This window comes from Thalassophryne amazonica, chromosome 8 (genome assembly GCF_902500255.1).
Source record: "Thalassophryne amazonica chromosome 8, fThaAma1.1, whole genome shotgun sequence".
In the NCBI taxonomy this organism is placed as follows: domain Eukaryota; kingdom Metazoa; phylum Chordata; class Actinopteri; order Batrachoidiformes; family Batrachoididae; genus Thalassophryne; species Thalassophryne amazonica.
In genome coordinates this window covers 6,491,823-6,517,172 of record NC_047110.1, presented here as the reverse complement: position 1 = coordinate 6,517,172, position 25,350 = coordinate 6,491,823, and the positions used below count along the sequence as shown (strand labels likewise).

At 42.4% G+C, this 25,350-nt stretch overlaps 1 protein-coding gene across 1 annotated transcript in view; it reads left to right on the top strand.

Annotated features, from left to right (window-relative positions):
* cmip (c-Maf inducing protein) overlaps positions 1–25,350 on the top strand; it is a 132,574-nt gene that overhangs the window by 69,784 nt on the left and 37,440 nt on the right. The window contains exons 8-11 of the mRNA XM_034175706.1: positions 4,318–4,421; positions 9,014–9,118; positions 10,950–11,396; positions 24,403–24,468. Coding sequence (XP_034031597.1) covers positions 4,318–4,421; positions 9,014–9,118; positions 10,950–11,396; positions 24,403–24,468 — 722 coding nt within the window. The remainder of the gene's footprint in view (positions 1–4,317; positions 4,422–9,013; positions 9,119–10,949; positions 11,397–24,402; positions 24,469–25,350) is intronic.

Sequence of the window (25,350 nt, the reverse complement as noted above, 5' to 3'; positions counted from 1 at the left end):
AGTAGTAAATCTCTCTTTTCTGGCCTCTGCATTCCTTTTTTTTTTTTTCAAACTAATTTGATGTTCTTCCACAGAGTCTATGAAGGCAGATATTTAATATAAACAATGTCACAGAACTATATGACATCTGTAATATACAGATCATAATAGACATCTCACCTACAGTTGCTGTACCGCTCTAGTGGTTACATTTTCATTTGCATTGAATTCACTGCAAATGGTAGCCCAGGCACTCCTCTTCTTATGTTCAGTAAGGGTATGATTTCCCACAAATTGTTTAAGTAGAGTTTTTTTTCATACTCAGTAAGCTTATAGTTAGGGCTGGATCAGGTGACCCTGAACCATCCCTTAGTTATGCTGCTATAGACGTAGACTGCTGGGGGGTTCCCATGATGCACTGTTTCTTTCTCTTTTTGCTCTGTATGCGCCACTCTGCATTTAATCATTAGTGATCGATCTCTGCTCCCCTCCACAGCATGTCTTTTTCCTGGTTCTCTCCCTCAGCCCCAACCAGTCCCAGCAGAAGACTGCTCCTCCCTGAGCCTGGTTCTGCTGGAGGTTTCTTCCTGTTAAAAGGGAGTTTTTCCTTCCCACTGTAGCCAACTGCTTGCTCACAGGGGGTCATTTTGACCGTTGGGGTTTTACGTAATTATTGTATGGCCTTGCCTTACAATATAAAGCGCCTTGGGGCAACTGTTTGTTGTGATTTGGTGCTATATAAAAAAAAATTGATTGATTGATTGTAGTTTTCTCTGGGCCCCTCCCCAATCGGACTGGGAGTGACATGTTTAGCCGCATGTTCTCCCTGAATTGCTGGCTGTCTGAGTGGTGTCCAAAAAATGAGGTGGGCTTCATAGATAATTGGCAAAGTTTCTGGGGAAAACCTGGTCTTGTTAGGAGAGACAGCATCCATCCCACTTTGGATGGAGCAGCTCTCATTTCTAGAAATCTGGCCAATTTTCTTAAATCCTCCAAACCGTGACTATCCAGGGTTGGGACCAGGAAGCAGAGTTGTAGTCTTACACACCTCTCTGCAGCTTCTCTCCCCCTGCCATCCCCTCATTACCCCATCCCCGTAGAGACGGTGCCTGCTCCCAGACCACCAATAACCAGCAAAAATCTATTTAAGCATAAAAATTCAAAAAGAAAAAATAATATAGCACCTTCAACTGCACCACAGACTAAAACAGTTAAATATGGTCTATTAAACATTAGGTCTCTCTCTTCTAAGTCCCTGTTAGTAAATGATATAATAATTGATCAACATATTGATTTATTCTGCCTTACAGAAACCTGGTTACAGCAGGATGAATATGTTAGTTTAAATGAGTCAACACCCCCGAGTCACACTAACTGCCAGAACGCTCGTAGCATGGGCCGAGGGGGAGGATTAGCAGCAGTCTTCCATTCCAGTTTACGAGGTCTATTAGAAAAGTATCCGACCTTATTATTTTTTTCAAAAACCATATGGATTTGAATCACGTGTGATTACATCAGACATGCTTGAACCCTCGTGGGCATGCGAGAGTTTTTTCACGCCTGTCGGTTACGTCATTCGCCTGTGGGCAGTCTTTGAGTGAGGAGTCGTCCACCCGCTCGTCGATTTTTTTCATTGTTTAGGAATGGCTCAGAGACTTGCTTTGTTTGATAAAAATTTTTTCAAAACTGTAAGGCACAACTGAGTGGACACCATTCAATAAATTCAGCTGGTTTTCGGTAAAAATTTTAACGGCTGATGAGAGATTTTGGTCTGGTAGTGTCGCTTTAAGGACGGTCCACGGCGCCTGACGGCGATCTGCGCTTCGAGGCGGCAGCGTCTCGCCGTTTCAAGTTGAAAACTTCCACATTTCAGGCTCTGTTGACGCAGTAAGTCGTCAGAGAACAGAGAACTTTCAGAAGAAGTCGGCATGAGGAGTTTATTCGGACATTCCATTGTTAACGGTCATTTTGTAATGAAAGAACGTGCGGGCAGAGTCGCATGTCGGGCCGGACCCGACCGCGGGGGGTCGCGGCAGGAAAAACACCTCCGTTGGAAATCTTAACGGGCAAGTTGGAACATGCCCAAGCTGTTAAACAATTTCTCAGTTACTCACTTGTTGAAAGCCATCAAAAGCCGCCTGAATTTTCATTGTTACGCAGATGATACCCAGCTTTATCTATCCATGAAGCCAGAGGATACACACCAATTAGCTAAACTGCAGGATTGTCTTACAGACATAAAGACATGGATGACCTCTAATTTCCTGCTTTTAAACTCAGATAAAACTGAAGTTATTGTACTTGGCCCCACAAATCTTAGAAACATGGTGTCTAACCAGATCCTTACTCTGGATGGCATTACCCTGACCTCTAGTAATACTGTGAGAAATCTTGGAGTCATTTTTGATCAGGATATGTCATTCAATGCGCATATTAAACAAATATGTAGGACTGCTTTTTTGCATTTGTGCAATATCTCTAAAATTAGAAAGGTCTTGTCTCAGAGTGATGCTGAAAAACCAATTCATGCATTTATTTCCTCTAGGCTGGACTATTGTAATTCATTATTATCAGGTTGTCCTAAAAGTTCCCTGAAAAGCCTTCAGTTAATTCAAAATGCTGCAGCTAGAGTACTGACAGGGACTAGAAGGAGAGAGCATATCTCACCCAGGAGGATTCTTCCTGTTAAAAGGGAGTTTTTCCTTCCCACTGTCGCCAAGTGCTTGCTCACAGGGGGTCGTTTTGACCGTTAGGGTTTTTCCGTAATTATTGTATGGCCTTGCCTTACAATATAAAGCGCAGTGGGGCAGCTGTTTGTTGTGATTTGGCGCTATATAAATAAAATTGATTTGATTTGATTTAAATTGGAAATAATAGAAATGAATGATTTGCCTTAATACAAATGTCACTCCAGTTTTGATGTATTAAATGTATTCTAAGATTTCCCATAGTTTCCTTTATTTTCTTTGTGAAGTTTGTAATGTTAATATGGTCAGTTTTATCAACAAATGAATCGAAGCAACAAATACAGGCAAATAGTCACTGATATCATGAGTACTCTACCCATTAAATTTCCCACGGTAATATTTGTCAGTATATTGTCAATAACTGTTGATGTATTCCTAGTTATCCTAGTTGGATGAGTAATCAATGGATACAATCCCATACAAAACACTGAATTTATAAATTCAGCTATATGTAATTGAATAGGAAAAAGTCTCCACAGATAAATAAAAGCTTATTTTTAAAAGTGTACATGTACAGTGAAGAAAATAAGTATTTGAACACCCTGCGATTTTGCAAGTTCACCCACTTAGAGATCATGGAGGGGTTTGAAATTTTCGTCTTAGGTGCATGTCAACTGTGAGAGACATAATCTAAAAAAAATGACAATGTATGATTTTTTTAAAATAATTTTTTGGTATGTTACTGCTGCAAATAAGTATTTTAACACCTTTGAAAATCAGTGTTAATATTTGGTACAGTAGCCTTTGTTTGCAATTACAGAGGTCAAACGTTTCCTGTGGTTTTTCACCAGGTTTGCACACACTGCAGCAGGGATTTTGGTCCACTCCTCCATACAGAACCTGGCTGATCTAGATTGCAGGGTGTACAAATACTTATTTTCCTCACTGTAGTTCTCTTTCTTTGAAACTATCGCTGCTTGTAATATCACCTGTTTTCTAAGCTGAGCTTCCTCTCTTTCCTATAACTTCATGTTGTGGTTGATCAACTTTATGCCTCTGTAGTTACTGTAGCGCTGCACATCACCCTTAATCTTCAAAACAATAATAATAATAATAATAATAATAATAATTCTCTACTCCTCCTATGAAACAATCTGGCTAAGAACTCCACTGCCATCTCCTAAACATTTCCATCATTCCTCTGGTATGCCAGCTGGGCCAGTTGCCTTTCCACTCTTCATTCTCTTCATAGTTGTCCTCACTTCAAACCTTAATTCTCTCATTTTCTTCATTCATTAGCTCTCTCCACCTTTTCAACACAATCTGTTTGAATGTTGAGGATATGTTTACATGTATCAAAAGAAGGTGATGAATTTCACTGATGTTGTTTTATCGTGGAATAAAAATGTGGAGACACTGGAATTAATGGAAATTGGTCAGAATATTTTCTGTTAAAAAACAAAGTACTCAGAGGGATGAATGACATTTTATTTCAAAATATACCTGTGGAAATGTTTATTATTGTGATATTATCTTGAGAACAGCTAAACATGGAGGAAGTGTTCAGTGTTGCAAGTGTCATCAGCAAATGAAAATGGAGGGAATTTTTTAAAAATGTCTTTCTTTTTTTCCTTTTTTGTCCAAATAATAGGATTTTGGGAAATGTCCTCGGCTGCGTCTCTTCACTCAGGAGTACATCCTGGCTCTCAACGAGTTGAATGCTGGGATGGAGGTTGTTAAGAAATTCATCCACAGGTGAGAAACTGTCACATGACTCATTACGTAACTTGTGTGGCTCAAGTTTTCCCAGAAATGAGATCTGTTAGTTTCACTCTCTTTTGACTGACTGTAAATGATGATACAATTATTACATCATCAGGATCAGCAGGATGTTGGTTCTTTACCTTTCCACCAACACAGCAGTGTGGTTGCTTCAGAGACCAAAGCTTGTGTCACCTTTTTGAAGAGGTTTGAGCTCACTCCTGAGTTGCGTCATTCAGCCGTCTCTGCACATACTGAGTTGACTCTGGATCTCACTGTGGATGATGTTGGAGTCTAAAATGAGTATAATCTGAAGTATTTACAAGCCTTGTTCATTACCACGCAAAATACGAGTTTTAGCATATCCAGATTGTATCTAGCTTGATTTTATTTATTTAAGTATGTTTTTTTTATTTATTTATCTATTTTGGGCAGTGAAAAACCACAGGATCCAATTTTTCCCAAGCTGATTCATACCACATACGGAGGTGGTTAGAAATGCGATTCAAATCACATTATTGCAAATCTGTTTCAGTCTGAACTTCTCAAAAAGGGAAACAGACAGAAACAACGGCGCAGTCTCCGGTTCTCTGTCTCTTCCTTATAATGACAAGAAAGTTTGCACCTTCACTCCATAATACCATTTCAGACAGAAACAGTTAACAGTTTGCTGTTGTGCATGTTTTTCCTGGGCGTATCCTGTTACCATAGCAATCAATATGGATAAGGCTATGTCACTGTGGACACACAGATCAGATCTGGTCACTTGCTATATATAATGTGGACAGTCAATCAGGGAGATGTGTTGTGAGTCAGATTTGCAGTGAATCTGATTTGAATTGGCAGTGTAAACAAGGCCGTAGGTAGCGCCTACTTTACTTTTACAATATCTGATTCAAATATGATCTCAATGGTTAATGTTCACATTGTATATGGCAAATAGCAAGATCTGATTTGCGTCCATGTAGCACACCTCCTTAACTTTGATCCACATTGGTTGCTATAGTGTTCAGCTCATGATTACCACCTTGTTTCTGCTTCAGACTGCCTCCAGTCATCATCTGTCTCAGAGACAGATATCTGAAGCTTTTATACAACAATCATTTCCACATAAATTCAGCATTATTTCATCATAAAAGACAGATGAAGCGATCAGCACCACGGCAAAACAAGCTGCCAGCTGATGCATTCACTGTACATTGGTAAGGTCAAAGTGTCCACGGGATGTTTCCCCAATTTACATGGCAAAATTATATTGCTTCATGCTGACAAATCATATGAATCACTATTGTTATGGTGCATTGTGAAGCTTTGTCTTTAATGAACATCCATTATTATTATTACTTTTTTACTTTTGTTCTGTGCATAAATTTACATACATTTAAACATTTGCATTATTTAAAAAAATTGCACTATTAAAAATACCACAAAAATACTTCTAGCTATGAGAAAATAAATAAATACCACCTTCTCTCAAGGCATCTGTTGATCTGTTGTTATTGATCTGAAGTGGTTAAAGGGACCAACAAAAACAAACTGCTTTCTGTAAGTTGAATGATGAAGCAATTTTTTTAATTTAGATAATTTCTCAATTCATCAATCATATAGTAAAGTAATTTCTGAAAAGACAAGTCGGTAAATGTATGGTGCACATCACATAATTTCAAATGAGTGATCCAAACACGTCTATGTTATAATAGCCACGTGGCCTCTGTGTGTGCGTATGTGTGTGTATGACTTCAATCACGGAGAAACCGGGGTAAGCTGACATTTGCCATTTGGTATGCTCATGCATTTTGGGTCAAGGATGAGCGCTGTGAAAATGGAAAGGTGATTGAACTAATATTTTTGGAGAAATTAGCGATATTTGCTAACAGCAGTGAACAATGGACATTGTCCTGCAGTGCACCATGGGAATTTGGGATTTTGGGGTTTGAAATGTTGTCAGTGTGGTTCATGTTAGTTTAACAGTGTTGTTGGTGTTATTAATGTTGTGTTTTTGTAGTTCAATTGGTTTACTCAGTTTAGTTAAGTGTCATATTACCGTTACCATGAGTGAGAACTGTAGTGTGTTTGATGTCTTCCACCACCATCTCTGTTTGTGGGTGTGTAAAAATAGAAGCATCTGCTTGTGGCAGAATGTAGAAAAGACAAAAAGCTCTGCATGTGTGCGCGCATATAACTTTGATCATGGACAGACTGTGGTTTGCTGTTTGGTATGCTTATGCATTTTGGGTCAAGGATGAACGCTGCTAAAACAGAACATTGGTAGGACTAATATTTTTGGGTAAACTACAGATATTGGCTAACAACAATGGACACTGAACAACTTATTTCCATTGTGGACCATTAAAAAATCAAATGACAAAATAGAAGTAAAAATAAAATAATAATGATACTTATAATACAACAACAACAATAATAATAGTAATAGTGTGTATGATGATAACAAAAACCTAAACAATTTATAAATACATTAAGACAGTAAATTAACATTTAAAAATGATGTAATAAACAGGAAATAAAAGGGTTGAGTTCTTCTTCTAAAGGCTGTTGAGATCTAAGGTTCTAAAAACATTCTGGACTCACACTCATTTTAGAAACTTCGCATAATTTATTACCGCCCTTGAAAAATGTCAGCTGCCTATTATATAAACATGACCCAATCTACAGCCCGTGGATCCCCACAGGCATTGTGTTAGCTAATCAGAATCAGAATTGAATTTATTGCTAAGTAAGCTCTCACAAGGAATTTGATCTGGTGTCATTGGTGCATAAACAACAATAAAAGAAAATACTTCTGTAAGAAGTAATAGGTCCATAAACAACAAGAAATTCCTAATTTTATTACACATCTATCAAACTGTCATAAAGTGTTCAGGTGATTTAGAAACTATTTTCTCGTTTACCTGCTATTTGTTATATTTGCATTTTTGGTAATTCAGTGTGTGTTTGGTGACCATCAGATTCTACAGTGATGAAGTGAGTCTACAGTATAATTTACATCGGTGCAACTTTTCTGTCTACAGGTGGATTTGCATGAAGTTAGTTATTTTTCCATTGTTTGTGTTAAACACGTTGATTCCAGACACCTGACTGGGAATTATCCAGTCACACGTCTCTGAGCTTTTGACAGTTTTCACCAAACAGTACATCGCAAATTTCAGCTGCTTCTTGTTGTTTTTTTTAATCCTCTTCCAAGGAGGTTCTGTTTTTCACCTGCAGTTGTCTGTTTGCAGGAGATTTCAATGAAATTTGGTGAGCAGATCAAAAATGTTTCAGGAAATATGTGATTCGCTTTTGGAGGTGATTTGGAAAATATTCAGGCACTGAGATCCAGAAGAATGTTTAGCACAAAGCAACATTTAACCAGACATGGGGCCAAATACAAAAGTATTTGTATTTGAAAATACTTAAATACATTTTTCGGAGTATTTGTATTTTCTGATTTTGAATTCAAAGTATTTACTTATCAATAGTATTTGGTCATGCTATTTTCACAATAAATTGTCACCGGTTTATCAGTTTTTGTGTTGATTTGTTGTTTATAGTTCATAGAAAGTATTTGTATTTGAAATACTCAAAATATAGTATTTGTACTTGAAAAAGTACAAAGTATTTGTATTTGGAATTCAAAAATCTAAAGTATTTGTATTTAAATACAATGCAAAGTATTTGACCCCATGTCTGCGTTTAACTCAAAAAGTTGTGAGAGGATGTTGATGAGATGTTTGTGAGCAGATGGATAATGCCTGAGAAAATAAGTGATTTGGGCAGCACGGTGGATCAGTGGTTAGCACTGTTGCCTCACAGCAAGAAGGTCATGGGATCGAGTCCCACCTGGTCCTTTCTGTTTGGAGTTTGCATGTTCTCCCCGTGTCTGTGTGGGTTCTCTCCAGCTGCTCCGGCTTCCTCCCACATCCAAAAACATTCAGGTTAGATAGACTGGAAACTTTAAATTGTCCGTAGGTGTGAATGTGTGTGTTTGTGTGTATGTGACCCTGTGACAGACTGGCATCCTGCCCAGGGTGAACCCGCCTCACACCCTCTGACTGCTGGGACAGACCCTTAATTGGAGTAAGCGGTTGAAGATGTGTGTGTGAGGTAAAATGAGGGCTTTGATTTTTGGAATTGATCATAAATCTGTATTTTTGGACGTAGGTGTCCCTGAGGGAGGTGTGCGTGCTCCGAGTGCCTTCTAGTTCATTTTGTGAGCGGTGTTCCAGATGTGCCACAGCTTCATTTGAATCGGGCCCTTTAGAGTCTGGGTGTTCTAATTAGTGTTTTGGTTGATGGTCGCCTTGTTCGACGTGTAAAACCAAAATTTTATTAGCCTGCAGGAAGTAGCTAAAAAAGATTTTTTATCTCATTGAATAAAGTTGGTACAGACTTGTTTTTTAAGGATTTCCCCAGATGGGCTCTGACTCTGTGTGATCCAGAGACTGTGTGTGGGGCCGTGAGACCTGAGTTGTGTTTTGATGTCATGGCGCTGCGAGCTCTGGGCAGGGTGGGCCGCGTGCTGTGGGCAGAGCCCACCGTCGGTGTTCATTGCCGTGGTGTTTAAGTGGCTCTGTTGTGTTTTGCAGCATGCACGGCCCGACCGGACAGTGTCCTCATCCACGCGTGCTGCCCAACCTGGTGGCCGTGTGCCTCGCCGCCATTTACTCCTGTTACGAGGAGTTCATCAACAGGTCAGCTTTACCTCTTTTTACCACACACTTAGGAAACTCATCACTTCTTCTTCTGTCACACGTGAAGTTGCATAATTTCCTCTGTCCGTTTTCTGTCCGTTTTCTATTCTTTTATGTTTAAGGACATGTCACACTGAAATCAGAAATCATAACATTTCTGAGTGATTCCAACAGTGATTACATAACTTTGAGGAAACCGTCCCAGCATGCACATGAATTAAATGTTATCTGCTTACGTTAAGAACGGAGAAACAGATTAGTTGCCATAAGTTTCCATAAGTGTGATGTCATGTTATGACGACTCATCGACTCGAAATGATAACTGTTAATTTTGATGCAGTCACAGTAAAAACAGCAGCCACTCGCCATTGTGAGAAAACATAGTGTGCGTGCACGTTCATCAGGAACGCAGCCTATTACAGACTGTCTGCTAGAGGCACAGCTTTGTGCATGCTTATAAGTGTTTTCATCGATGTCACTGTGAAAAATCTAAACAAAACATCTGTGTAATCAGACAGCCTGAAAAACAGCAGACAGGTGCACATTCACGGCAGCAGTAAAATAGCGTCCTGTAACTTTGAGTGAAGTGTGTCACATCCTCTGTAAATCCGAGCCATCATTTTCAAATGAAAGCTCAGAAGCTTCGTTATCTGACGTAGCTGTGCTTGTTTCATGCTGCCTGTCAGCCATCAGGATGTTTCTGCTTTTCCTAAAATGTCCATCACACACCAAGAAATGCAGAATAAGCTGTTTTCCAGAAATGCATCTGCTGACTCGCATACCATTCAACTTGGCTGCGCCTCATTGAATGGTACGTTCCATCTTTCACCTCATGAAATATTCGTACGATTGAACTCATAAACATTCATTATTTGTATATTATATATATTTAAATATATTCATATACCATACTGCAAATTTTGTAATTAAACAACTAAAACATGTTTAGAAGTAAACTGCCTGCCTGCCCCGTGTATCTTTGACCCCAGACTTTTTGACCTCCATAATTTATTGGGGTTGGGTGATGGCTAGTGTGGCTGAAAACCAAAGGATCCTCTGCTGTGGAGGTCGTGGCTCCAAAACTGTGATAGTGCTCACTCTGAATGGGACGGGCAAACCGTGTGGAACCTCTTCTCTGAAAAATAAGGAACTACAGGAGAGCACCAAGGGTATTGTGTTTGGGGGGTGATGATTGGTATGGTGCTGAGGGATTTTTCAGGTCTAAATGTGAGGCAGCTCATATGGATGGACATCCAGAAACCTGATGTTTACCCACATCAGCTATGATGTGGGTAAACATCAGCTATGACATCATGATCCAGTATTCAGGGTCCTCAGTCCTGAGGATGTCGGCAAGTGGAGAAGGCCAGGGACACGCCCATGTCTTACCTGATGGCAGGATAGCTAGGTTGTGATGGACTGGTTGTGTGTCCGGGTGGTTGCCATGTCCTTAGAAGACAGAAACAAGCAAACAAAACCTCCGGCTTTATCTGGTAAACGAAAATAATTGAAAACAATAATAATGTTGTTGAGAAAGCACAGTTGTTGGGGCCATGAAGACGTTTAATTTTTTAAGATGAAACATTGAGGCTGTTTTTGTTTGAGTCATGTTGTTGCCGTTAACAGCGTCACCTCCTCAGATTCGGGCGCCCCCTGAGAGGAACACATCCTGCCTGATTTTCTTTCCAAAGCCCTTCAGCACTCTGAGGAACCATCACTGTGGTGCCTGTTGTCTCCTGACTCCATCACCTTGACTTTCTCTCTTCTTCCCTCAGGCTGTGGTACTCAGACTTTGACTGTCGTGAATAAAATATTCTCTCTTTCCCTGCAGTCGGGACAACTCCCCCAGCCTGAAGGAGATCAGGAATGGCTGCCAGCAGCAGAATGACCGCAAACCCCCAATGCCGCTGCGGCTTCTACGACCCGAGCCGCCTATACCACCTCCTGCCACCCTCCTGCCCCTCTCTACCAACACCACTCCTCCTCAGCCGCCTCCTCCGGCCTCTTCAAATCCCGCTCCATCTATTCCCATCTCCTCTCCAACACCTTCACTGCCGCTGTCTCCTTCTCCCTCCGCCATCAAGTCGAGTGAGATTCTAGTTGAGTTGGAACGAAACTCTGCCAACACCAAGCGAAATACTGACCCACCGGGTGGGAACAGTGAGCCCAACCTCATCGACTGTCTTCTGGTCAGCCCGGCGGTCAACACGCTGTCCATCCAGCTGCCGGCCCAAGCCGACCGTGTGCTCAGCTGCTTTGCTCTCATCCTCAAGATGCTGTGAGTGTTTACGTACATCACCAGAGCTCAGCTATAGGCTGCCGTGGTCTGGTACACTCATCCGTTACACAATGCAGGAGGTCAGCAGACATGATGCTGTACAGTAGATACAGTTGTAGTCTTGGCAGTGAGTTGATAGTATACAATTATAGACTTTTGATTTCAGTTTACCCTTGATTATGCGTCAGAATGGGGTTCACCGAGGCAACCCCATCCTGACCAGGTCCACATAATCACGGGTACACTGAAATCAAAAGTCTATAACTGTTTTATTATATGGTAAACAAGAAAATTGGGGGTTGTCAAACATACTAAAACTGAAAAATCAATCTCAAGTTTCAACTCTGTATATTACTGTCATACTGCACCCACGGGTCCAAAATATTTCATGAGCACAATCTCTAAAGCCCCTTTCACACCGGGGTTGCCTCGAGCTTCCTGTGGTGTCATGACGACGCAGGAATGCCTGTGTCATGTGCGCGCTGCAGACAGACTGTGCACTCTGATTTATCTTGTAGTTTATATTTGTTCTTGTGCTGATCTGCAGGTCTGCGCTGAGTTCTGTTATAGTTTATCTTTCCTACTTTGACCGCAAGATGCACGTGTGCACGCACGCGAACGATCTGTGTGTGAGTAAATGTGGAGATGTCTGGAGTTATACTTAATGTGGACGTGTCCTGTCTCTGGCAATCAGTCTGTGAGCAGGACTTATGTCCTTTCTTTAACACAGTGATGAGAGAGTTTGCGGAGAGCGAGGAGTGCAGGCAGCCTTTTTTTTTCTTTTAATTGTTCACATGTGCGTGCACGAACGAATCGTCCGTGAGTGGACTGGAGATGTCCAGACTTTTTACTGAATGTGGACATGTCCTGTCTCTGGCAATCAGTCTGTGAGCAGGACTTTTAAGGACTGTATTTAAACACATTTGTGAGAGAAGACCGAGGAGCTGCAGCAGGAGGCAGCTTTTTTTTTTTCTCTGTGCTCTTAGTTTTTACTTCATTGTGTACACGGTGTCATCATGACGACACACGGCGCAACTCGAAGCGGGCCCGTGTGAAAGGGGCTTAATAAGGAATGGTCTTTGTGAAATAATGCACAGGCATCATGTAGAATCTTGTCAACAAACTGACAGCCAAAGTAGGCATTGTATCGCGTTATCTGATTGGTCGTTATCAATAGAAGGCATCACTCGATTGGCTGGCACTACGCTGCACGCGAGGTGTACTCGGCTCCACCAGCGGTCAACTCGGCTCCACCGACGTTCAACTCGGCATGTGGTACAACTCAGAAAGTGGCGAATGGGCCAATCAGAAGTTGGCAAAATCACGTACCATATAATAATGAAGGTAGCCAAAGGCCGCAGCAGACACAGGGATTCCAGATGTCCCGCCAGTGACTAATCAGAATAACGACACTTGTTTGTCTTGCTGTGAACAAACTGAACCATGTCTCATCATCACACAGTTTAATGGGAGACCTGGCTGCTGCTGCTGCTGCTGCTGATGAAGTGTGATCTTTTACCAACAGGTTGTAAGAAGCGGTGGCTGAATGTTGGACAGCTGCAGCTCTGTTAAGTCTGTGGGACAGACAGGTTGGTTACTGCCACCCAGGATGGCACCAGTAGCCAGGGCGGGATCAATAAAGAGTTACACAGGAGTCAAGTTTTTAAAATGCTCGAGTCACATTGTAATTTATCGTTTGTCTGACCCCAAACATTTACAAAAAGATAAAGTTTGGACTATCTATGACTGTTTTTTCATATCTATCTATGAAAAAAACACCAAAATTGGTGACAGGTCAGTTATGGGTTCAACAAGTGGGATTCAGAGGTAGAATTGTTTTTACCTGGTTGAACATTTGGTCTCCAAAGTAAAGGTCAAACAGATGGTGCAAACTGTTCCTTCTTAGAATCCTGTTGGCTCAGCCCACATTTTGCATCAGATTTGAACAAAATTGGATGAAACTTAACTTTTGACTCCTGCACAAACTGAAATTGGCCTTTATCATCATTGTTGCTATTTTTACCCTGTAACTCAGTTATAGATCGTCCAAACAATGTTTGGAATCTTTAGGGTCAGACAAATAATTTAATATATAAAGCTGGACATGTGTGTTTGCGTGCACGTGTGCGTGTCTGCATGTTTGCTATGCACAGCCACAGTAATTACTCAATCAACACCAAACTTGCTGTGGTGACTGGGGGCACCAAGGGGAGGTCACTAGGGCCCTTTATTGCAGCAGATAAGTGAATATTTACTGAGGGATCCTTCAAATGGTGATGCAAGCACACGTACTCCTTAAACATTAAAAATGCAGAGTGACCACATGAACTTTCAATAGGCGGCCAAGTTGGGGTCAATTGAAGAATTACACTGGGGTCAAAATTAAAAGATGCTCCAGTGGCGCCATCAAGGAAGCAAGTTAGACCTTCTTTTGGCAACGGAAGTCCTTGGACGAATCCCGTCAGCACGATGTCGGTTTTGCTGTGAAGAACACCCTGGTTGTGTGCACTGAGCCACCGTCAGCTGGCGGTGAGAGAATCCTTGCCCTCCGGCTTTCAACATCTTCAGGCCCAGCCACCATCATCAGTGCATACGAGGTCTATTAGAAAAGTATCCGACCTAATTATTTTTTTCAAAAACCATACGGATTTGAATCACGTGTGATTGCGTCAGACAAGCTTGAACCCTCACATGCGTGAGTTTTTCCACACCTGTCGGTTGTGTCATTCGCCTGTGAGCAGGCTTTGAGTGAGGAGTGGTCCACCCCTCTCGTCGTTGTTTCATTGCGAGGAAATGGCGGAATGATTTGGGCTTTTTTTCCATCAGAATGTTTTCAGAAACTGTTAGAGACTGGCAGCTGGAAACCATTCGAAAAATTTATCTGCCTTTCGGTGAAAATTTTACGGGCTTCACAGAGAATAAGGACTGTTACTACAGCTTTAAGGACGGCTTTAAGGACGCTCAGCACGCCGCGCTCCATGCCACCATTGAGAGCCACAAACCACCGGATCATTTCTAAACAGATGGCTCTGTGGATCCGAGACCGTGGTGTGCATTTTCTGTGGTTATCACAAGAGCTGGACATCAGCCATTTTCCGGCAGATTTCACTTTTAACAAGAGATTTTGTCATGGAAAGCCGAGCGGAGGCTTCGCGCGTCACGACTGATTTGCTGATGGAGCGAGACAAAGGAACACCTCCATTTTGTTCTCACAGGATGGCTTTGAGATGGCATTCAGACAGCTGTTGGTGGTTTTTCCATCGAGTGATTATCCGATAAATTGTGGATGCGCCTGGACATGCCAGAACATGTCCCATGAGGCTTCATCACGGCGTTGTTGTGCGCCATGCGGCACCGCCGCGACGCGCGAAGCCTCCGCCCCTCTTTCCATGACAAAAACTCCTGTAACAGTGGAATGTGCCGTTCATTTCCAAACTGGACGCTGTGTTTTATCCGGGATGTCGTCTGACTAGCACAGGAACTGTGAAAAGACGTGGACATCAGCACTTTTTCGGCACATTGAGAGAGACGTGCGGAGGAATTCCGCTTAATCCCTGAGTTGCTACTGGTGTGTAGTGAGCGCCTTGCACTGCAGCACCCTGACATCGGTATATGAGTGTGTTTGTGTGAATGGGTGAATGTGAGGCATAATTGTAAAGTGCTTTGAGTGTCTGATGTAGATGGAAAAGCACTATATAAATGCAGTCCATTTACCATTTTTTAACCATTTAACTATGGAAGAGCTTGGAAAAGCCATTGACTGCCTTGCTAGTGAGAAGGCCCCAGGGAGTGACGGCATCCAATCAGAAGTCTTAAAGAGTGGGAAACCTGCACTGTAAAAACACCTGCACAATCTATTCTGCCCCGGCTGGGAACAGGGACACATTCCCCGGGACATGTGAGATGTGAGCATCATCACCTTGTATAAGAACAAAGGAGACAGAAGCGTCTGCAGTAATTATTGAGGCATCTCCCTTCTCATCACTATTGTGAAGGCTTTGGCCTGTGTTGCCTAAGCACGCCTACAGACCTTGGCCTTGCATGTTTACCCAGGATCCCAGTGCGGCTCTCGAGCGGGGAGGTCTACCGTGGACGTGATCTTTTCAGTACACCAGCTGGAGGAGAAGCAAATGCCACTCTACATCACCTTCATGACCTGACCAAGGCTTTCAACTTGGTCAGTCAAAGCGGACTTTTCAGGCTCCTGCAGAAGATTGGCTGCCCCCAGAACTCCTTGCAGTAGTCTCTTTGTTCCATGACAACATGCACAGTACAGTTTGCTTCAGTGGCGCAACATCAGAGGCCCTCCCAGGTCTGGGACAGTGCCTAAGGAGTGGCAAACTCCGGTGGTGGTCCCCATATTTAAAACAGGGGGACCAGAGTGTATGTGCGAACTACAGGGGCATCACACTACTCAGCCTCCCTGGTAAAGTCTACTCCAGGGTGTTGGAAAGGAGGGTCCGGCTGATAGTCAAACCTCTGATTGAAGAGGAACAATGCGGGTTCCTCTTCAGCCAACTGGAGGGCACCTGGGACTATGCCCATCCAGTCTACATGTGTTTTGTGGACTTGGAGAAGGCGTATGATCCGGTACCCCGGGAGATACTGTAGGAGGTGCTGCGGGAGTATGGAGTGAGGCGGGTCCCTTCTCAGGGCCATCCAATCTCTGTGCTCACAAAGCGAGAGCTGTGTTCAGATGCTCGGCAGTAAGTTGGACTCGTTTCTGGTGGCGGCACCTTGTCACCAATCCTGTTTGTGATAGTCATGGACAGGATATCGAAGCATAGTTGGGCAGAGGAGGGTTTCCAGTTTGGTGGTCTCAGGGTCTCATCACTGCTTTTTGCAGATGATGTGGTCCTGTTGGCTTTATTAGCCTGTGATCTCCAACACTCACTGGATCAGTTCACACCCGAGTGTGAAGAGGATGGGATGAGGATGAGGATCAGCACCTCTAAATCTGAGGCCATGGTTCTCACCAATGGATTGCCTACTCCGTCTCGCCCCAAATGAAGGAGTTCAAGTATCTCGGGGTCTTGTTCACGAATGAAGGGACAATGGAGCGTGAGATTGGCCGGAGAATTGGTGCAGTAGGGACGTTATTGCATTCGCTCTATCCCACTGTTGTGACGAAAAGGGAGCTGAGCCAAAAGGTGAAGCTCTCGATCTACTGGTCAGTATTCGTTCCTACACTCACCTATGGTCATGAGGATTGGATCATGACCAAAAAAAAGCAGCCGAAATGGGCTTCCTTAAGAGGGTGGCTGGTGTCTTCCTTAGAAATAAGGTGAGAAGCTCGGTCATCTGTGGGGAGCTCGGAGTAGAGCCTCTGCTTCTTCATGTGGAAATGATCCAGCTGATGTGGTTCGGGCATCTGGTAAGGATACCCCTGATTGCCTCCCTAGGAATGTGTTCCAGATACGTCCATCTGGGAGGAGACCCCGGGGAACACTCATGTCTCCACACTGGTCTGGTAACGCCTTGGGATCCCCTAGTCAGAGGTGGTGAATGTGTCCCAAGTGCTGGAGTTGTTGCCCCGTGACCCGATCCCGTATAAGTGGTTGAAGATGAAGGATAAAGGTTTGTGGTTGTGTGAAGCCATTTATTGTCACACAAAAGTGTTTACTCTGTTTAAATCATAATGACAACAGACATCATCTGGTAATGATGCCTTCTGGCGCCTCCCCAGGCAGGTGTTCCATGCACGTCCATGTGAGAGGAGACCCCGGGGAAGACCCAGGACTATGTAGAGAGATTATATCTGCCATCTACTGGCCAGTAGATGGCAGTGTGAACAGCATTTCCCACACATTTGCTAAAAGTGATGAAGGACTTAAACAAAATTTTCAGTTTTCAAATTGCTTTTTTTTTTTCTTTTTTTTTACAAATGAAAAAATTTACATATTTACAAGTACAGATTAATTTGTAAAACCCACCACACGTTTCAGTATATGGTTATACCTACCAACCACTGACATCAGGAAACTAAAGGCTTGTGTGTCTAAACGCTAAAACCTTCAAAAACAGTGCATTAGTTTAAAACTAAAACATACAGCTGATATTTTCACTTTGTAAAACGACAGACGTGATGTTAATTTCAATAACTTGTCCGGAATTAGTGTGTTTAAAATTATAACCATAAGTCAAACTGTGTGCCTGTGCAAGACTCCAGTGATACACGAGCAGGTCTGTATGGTGTGAAGATAAATTGTCTTTATTTCTTCCTCCTTTCTCTCTGGTCACCAGGTCTCTTCTGCTGAGAGAAGGCTGATCTGAGACAGAACCGCTGACTTGCTGTTGTGTCAGTAGCTGGTTTAGCTTTTATCTGTAACTTCCGCAATTTTTTTTTAGGGGTTTATCGGTTTAACTTTATGAAAGTTAACTTTTAGTGAATTAGCAGTTATCCACTGGCTGCGTGTTTTCTGATGAACTGCATCTGAAACGTCATGTCTTCTTCATTAGAAAATTATTTTCTGTTCCACTAAAACAGGAACCTTTATAAGTGCTGATGCAACAGATAAGAGCTGTACTGTGCACAGTTTATCCGATCACAGCCACAGAAGCCTATAACGCCCTCACAGCTGTCGTGGTTGTCTTGTTAGCTTCCCTCGTGTTCATGCTCATGTATCCCCTGACTTGTTGGCTGTAAAAGTAATGATTTGTATGAACAATAATCCTTATATTTAGTTTGTCCCATTACCTTTGGGCTCTAGAAGCACTGTGTATACAAAAGGCTGGAATTCCTAAATGGTAATTTTTTTTCATGAAACTGAATGAATTACTTGTAGAACAGTGGAGTTCAGTGGGACATGGAATTAGACCACTATGTAGACCTGAGTTTCGAAGAGTTCCAAAATTCTGGTAATTTTCCAACTTCTAACTGGAAATTTTTAAAATCTACTGATCTGCAAATGTGATTAATGAAATTCTGGCACAATGTTCTCAGTAAAAACAACCAGATTTAATACAAATTCAGTTGAATTTGTACCGTGTGCTGTGCATTCCTCAATCATGTGCACCGATCATTTTTCAAACGCTGCACACGACAGCTGAACTATTGAAGTCACACTAGGCCAAAGATTACAGTGCGGAAACCTTGGCAAGCTTGAGAGAAAATGCTTTAATTTGACATTTGGAATGTCAAATTGTGGGGGATGGGGCATTGATTAAAGTTGAAAATGTAATTTTTTAAAATTTGTATTAGAAGTGTTTGTGTGTATGTCTTCGAATGACAAAACAAAGTGTTTATATTTGTACACTTTGTTAAATAAATTACTAATCATTTCCATGGAAAGTTACCAACTTGGAATATTGGAAAATGGTCAGTCTTTCCAAAATTTCTGAGAATAACTTCCCATTAAAAGTTCCTGTAAATTTGCAACCCTAATTTCTGGTCATGCTACCTCTCTGTGTCCTCGGACAAGACGCTTCACCTGCATGGTCCCAGTCCTCCACCTGCCTGTGAGTGGGCACCAGCCGGCATCCTGTCCAGGCAACTAATTATGGACCTGACAATAAGTCTGAGCCCAGTAGTCACCTGCCTCTGTCTCAGTATACCAACCATTGAAGTGGTGAGCCCCGAAGTATAGCTGTAGCTACCCACTGAGATCCATCCTCTTCCAGGTCTGCACACCTGGGAGAGCTCTGCCGCTGTAATATAGAGCGTTCTGAGCTCCCTCCACAGAAGACGGCCTCCCCTGTTGATAGAAAGGATGTTCTAGATGTTCATGTCAAGTTAGTAGGACCTGGGCGAATATCACCCTAAAGAGGAAGGAACCTTGGTGGTTTCTTCTTTTCCAGGATGATGAAGATCCAGATGGCTTTCGCCCATCCCCTTCATAATGTGTGCTGTCATCTGTAGGAAGGCAGCAATGAAGTCGCTCCCACATAGTGGAAAAGTTTTTTTTATTGATATGGTGGCTTGTCAGTGTAGTCCCCAAATCCTAAAAAGGAGTTTACATTCAGTCAGGAGAATCAATCAATCAATCAATTTTTTTTTTATATAGCGCCAAATCACAACAAACAGTTGCCCCAAGGCGCTTTATATTGTAAGGCAAGGCCATACAATAATGATGTAAAACCCCAACGGTCAAAACGACCCCCTGTGAGCAAGCACTTGGCTACAGTGGGAAGGAAAAACTCCCTTTTAACAGGAAGAAACCTCCAGCAGAACCAGGCTCAGGGAGGGGCAGTCTTCTGCTGGGACTGGTTGGGGCTGAGGGAGAGAACCAGGAAAAAGACATGCTGTGGAGGGGAGCAGAGATCGATCACTAATGATTAAATGCAGAGTGGTGCATACAGAGCAAAAAGAGAAAGAAACAGTGCATCATGGGAACCCCCCAGCAGTCTACGTCTATAGCAGCATAACTAAGGGATGGTTCAGGGTCACCTGATCCAGCCCTAACTATAAGCTTTAGCAAAAAGGAAAGTTTTAAGCCTAATCTTAAAAGTAGAGAGGGTGTCTGTCTCCCTGATCTGAATTGGGAGCTGGTTCCACAGGAGAGGAGCCTGAAAGCTGAAGGCTCTGCCTCCCATTCTACTCTTACAAACCCTAGGAACTACAAGTAAGCCTGCAGTCTGAGAGCGAAGCGCTCTATTGGGGTGATATGGTACTACGAGGTCCCTAAGATAAGAAGGGACCTGATTATTCAAAACCTTATAAGTAAGAAGAAGAATTTTAAATTCTATTCTAGAATTAACAGGAAGCCAATGAAGAGAGGCCAATATGGGTGAGATATGCTCTCTCCTTCTAGTCCCCGTCAGCACTCTAGCTGCAGCATTTTGAATTAACTGAAGGCTTTTTAGGGAACTTTTAGGACAACCTGATAATAATGAATTACAATAGTCCAGCCTAGAGGAAATAAATGCATGAATTAGTTTTTCAGCATCACTCTGAGACAAGACCTTTCTGATTTTAGAGATATTGCGTAAATGCAAAAAAGCAGTCCTACATATTTGTTTAATATGCGCTTTGAATGACATATCCTGATCAAAAATGACTCCAAGATTTCTCACAGTATTACTAGAGGTCAGGGTAATGCCATCCAGAGTAAGAATCTGGTTAGACACCATGTTTCTAAGATTTGTGGGGCCAAGTACAATAACTTCAGTTTTATCTGAGTTTAAAAGCAGGAAATTAGAGGTCATCCATGTCTTTATGTCTGTAAGACAATCCTGCAGTTTAGCTAATTGGTGTGTGTCGTCTGGCTTCATGGATAGATAAAGCTGGGTATCATCTGCGTAACAATGAAAATTTAAGCAATACCGTCTAATAATACTGCCTAAGGGAAGCATATATAAAGTGAATAAAATTGGTCCTAGCACAGAACCTTGTGGAACTCCATAATTAACTTTAGTCTGTGAAGAAGATTCCCCATTTACATGAACAAATTGTAATCTATTAGACAAATATGATTCAAACCACCGCAGCGCAGTGCCTTTAATACCTATGGCATGCTCTAATCTCTGTAATAAAATTTTATGGTCAACAGTATCAAAAGCAGCACTGAGGTCTAACAGAACAAGCACAGAGATGAGTCCACTGTCCGAGGTCATAAGAAGATCATTTGTAACCTTCACTAATGCTGTTTCTGTACTATGATGAATTCTAAAACCTGACTGAAACTCTTCAAATAGACCATTCCTCTGCAGATGATCAGTTAGCTGTTTTACAACTACCCTTTCAAGAATTTTTGAGAGAAAAGGAAGGTTGGAGATTGGCCTATAATTAGCTAAGATAGCTGGGTCAAGTGATGGCTTTTTAAGTAATGGTTTAATTACTGCCACCTTAAAAGCCTGTGGTACATAGCCAACTAACAAAGATAGATTGATCATATTTAAGATCGAAGCATTAAATAATGGTAGGGCTTCCTTGAGCAGCCTGGTAGGAATGGGGTCTAATAAACATGTTGATGGTTTGGATGAAGTAACTAATGAAAATAACTCAGACAGAACAATCGGAGAGAAAGAGTCTAACCAAATACCGGCATCACTGAAAGCAGCCAAAGATAATGATACGTCTTTGGGATGGTTATGAGTAATTTTTTCTCTAATAGTTAAAATTTTGTTAGCAAAGAAAGTCATGAACTCATTACTAGTTAAAGTTAATGGAATACTCAGCTCAATAGAGCTCTGAGTCTTTGTCAGCCTGGCTACAGTGCTGAAAAGAAACCTGGGGTTGTTCTTATTTTCTTCAATTAGTGATGAGTAGAAAGATGTCCTAGCTTTACGGAGGGCTTTTTTATAGAGCAACAGACTCTTTTTCCAGGCTAAGTGAAGATCTTCTAAATTAGTGAGACGCCATTTCCTCTCCAATTTACGGGTTATCTGCTTTAAGCTACGAGTTTGAGAGTTATACCATGGAGTCAGACACTTCTGATTTAAAGCTCTCTTTTTCAGAGGAGCTACAGCATCCAAAGCTGTCTTCAATGAGGATGTAAAACTATTGACGAGATACTCTATCTCCCTTACAGAGTTTAGGTAGCTATTCTGCACTGTGTTGTTATATGGCATTAGAGAACATAAAGAAGGAATCATATCCTTAAACCTAGTTACAGCGCTTTCTGAAAGACTTCTAGTGTAATGAAACTTATTCCCTACTGCTGGGTAGTCCATCAGAGTAAATGTAAATGTTATTAAAAAATGATCAGACAGAAGGGAGTTTTCAGGGAATACTGTTAAGTCTTCTATTTCCATACCATAAGTCAGAACAAGATCTAAGATATGATTAAAGTGGTGGGTGGACTCATTTACTTTTTGAGCAAAGCCAATAGAGTCTAATAATAGATTAAATGCAGTGTTGAGGCTGTCATTCTCAGCATCTGTGTGGATGTTAAAATCGCCCACTATAATTATCTTATCTGAGCTAAGCACTAAGTCAGACAAAAGGTCTGAAAATTCACAGAGAAACTCACAGTAACGACCAGGTGGACGATAGATAATAACAAATAAAACTGGTTTTTGGGACTTCCAATTTGGATGGACAAGACTAAGAGACAAGCTTTCAAATGAATTAAAGCTCTGTCTGGGTTTTTGATTAATTAATAAGCTGGAATGGAAGATTGCTGCTAATCCACCGCCCCGGCCCGTGCTACGAGCATTCTGACAGTTAGTGTGACTCGGGGGTGTTGACTCATTTAAACTAACATATTCATCCTGCTGTAACCAGGTTTCTGTTAGGCAGAATAAATCAATATGTTGATCAATTATTATATCATTTACCAACAGGGACTTAGAAGAGAGAGACCTAATGTTTAATAGACCACATTTAACTGTTTTAGTCTGTGGTGCAGTAGAAGGTGCTATATTATTTTTTCTTTTTGAATTTTTATGCTTAAATAGATTTTTGCTGGTTATTGGTAGTCTGGGAGCAGGCACCGTCTCTACGGGGATGGGGTAATGAGGGGATGGCAGGGGGAGTGAAGCTGCAGAGAGCTGCTTCCTGGTCCCAACCCTGGATAGTCACGGTTTGGAGGATTTAAGAAAATTAGCCAGATTTCTAGAAATGAGAGCTGCTCCATCCAAAGTGGGATGGATGCCGTCTCTCCTAACAAGACCAGGTTTTCCCCAGAAGCTTTGCCAATTATCTATGAAGCCCACCTCATTTTTTGGACACCACTCAGACAGCCAGCAATTCAAGGAGAACATGCGGCTAAACATGTCACTCCCGGTCTGATTGGGGAGGGGCCCAGAGAAAACTACAGAGTCCGACATTGTTTTTGCAAAGTTACACACCGATTTAATGTTAATTTTAGTGACCTCCGATTGGCGTAACCGGGTGTCATTACTGCCGACGTGAATTACAATCTTACCAAATTTACGCTTAGCCTTAACCAGCAGTTTCAAATTTCCTTCAATGTCGCCTGCTCTGGCCCCCGGAAGACAATTGACTATGGTTGCTGGTGTCGCTAACTTCACATTTCTCAAAACAGAGTCGCCAATAACCAGAGTTTGATCCTCGGCGGGTGTGTCGTCGAGTGGGGAAAAACGGTTAGAGATGTGAACGGGTTGACGGTGTACACGGGGCTTCTGTTTAGGGCTACGCTTCCTCCTCACAGTCACCCAGTCAGCCTGCTTTCCCGGCTGCTCGGGATCTGCCAGGGGGGAACTAACGGCGGCTAAGCTACCTTGGTCCGCACCGACTACAGGGGCCTGGCTAGCTGTAGAATTTTCCACGGTGCGGAGCCGAGTCTCCAATTCGCCCAGCCTGGCCTCCAAAGCTACGAATAAGCTACACTTATTACAAGTACCATTACTGCTAAAGGAGGCCGAGGAATAACTAAACATTTCACACCCAGAGCAGAAAAGTGCGGGAGAGACAGGAGAAGCCGCCATGCTAAATCGGCTAAGAGCTAGTAGCTACGCTAAGCTAGCGGATTCCTAAAAACACGCAAAGTGAATAATGTGTAAATAATTTAGAGGTGATTCAGCAGAAGGAGTGCTTTAGTTAAGGCACGTAAAGATTACACTGGGAAACAAATCGGTGACAAGAATCACCGACAGACCCTGATCCAGTTTGCTTGTTAACTGATTGGGGCAGGTTCAAGAGAATGGAGCCCCCTGCAGAACTGAAAAAGTCATTACACATTGATGTGGACTGATCTGTCCAGATGAATTGTCTTACCTAAGGACACAGACAGGTGGCCTTCAGTAGTCATACCCAGAACCAAAGTTTTAAGCTCAGCAGGCATGTCCTGGGGCTCCTGAACCGCCTGCAGAGTACCAGTCTAATGTTGGTACCAGCATGAAAGTGTGTACTGTACATTTTACGTTCCTAATACGTGACTAATTCCCAATTTGAATCAGGTCGATGTAACTTGTTTGAACAAAGGCGGTGTTTCTGAACTCAGTGTCATGTGATGTTCTTCCAGCTCTCAGGGGATCTTCACGAGGTCTGCGTCACCCCAACACTGCTCATGTTTCAGGCTGCGCATCTTCTTCTTGGTTGTGCTGGTTGGCTTTCCGCGGCCACGCCCTTCACTATGTTCTAACGGCTGTCTGTCTCCCTCAGCTCTGATTACGATGACTGGAGACCTGCTCTGGCCAGCCTGCTGCAGCCCATCCCCTTCCCCAAAGAGTGAGTATCCGCCGGCTCCGCTGTGTCCACCTGCTAATGTAACTGACACACACACACACACACATATATATGTGTGTGTGTAATATATATATATATATATATATATATATATATATATATATATATATATATATATATATATATATATGAGGTCTGTTAGAAAAGTATCGTACCTCTTTATTTTTTTCAAAAAATATATGGATTTGATTCATATGTTTTTACGTCAGCCAAGCTTGAACCTTCATGCGCATGCATGAGTTTTTTCACGCCTGTTGGTTGCGTCATTCGCCTGTGGGCAGGCTTTGAGTGAGCACTGGTCCACCCCTCTTGTCGTTGTTTCATTGCGAGGAAATGGCGGAATGATTTGGGCTTTTTTTCCATCAGAATTTTTTCAGAAACTGTTAGAGACAGGCAGCTGGAAACCATTCGAAAATTGATCTGGCTTTTGTTGAAAATTTTACGGGCTTCACAGAGAATAAGGAGTGTTACTACAGCTTTAAGGACGGCCCACAATGGTGCACGGTGCGCTGCGCTCCGAGCCGCCATCGAGAGGCAGAAACCACCACATCATTTCTAAACGGATCGCTGTGTGGAGCCGGGACCGTCGTGTGCAATTTCTCTGGTTATCACAAGAGCTGGACATGAGCCATTTTCCGGCAGATTTCACTTTTAACAAGAGATTTTGTCATGGAAAGCCGCGCGGAGGCTTCGCACGTCACAACCGATTCGCTGATGAAGCGAGACAAAGGAACACCTCCGTTTCGGATTGTTAGAGGACAAGTTGGGACATGCCTATCTCGGCTTTCAGTGCTTATCAGTCGAGTGAGTATAAGAGAAATTGTGGAGAGCTGGGCTTGTCCTCTGGCACTCCACGTTGCTTTC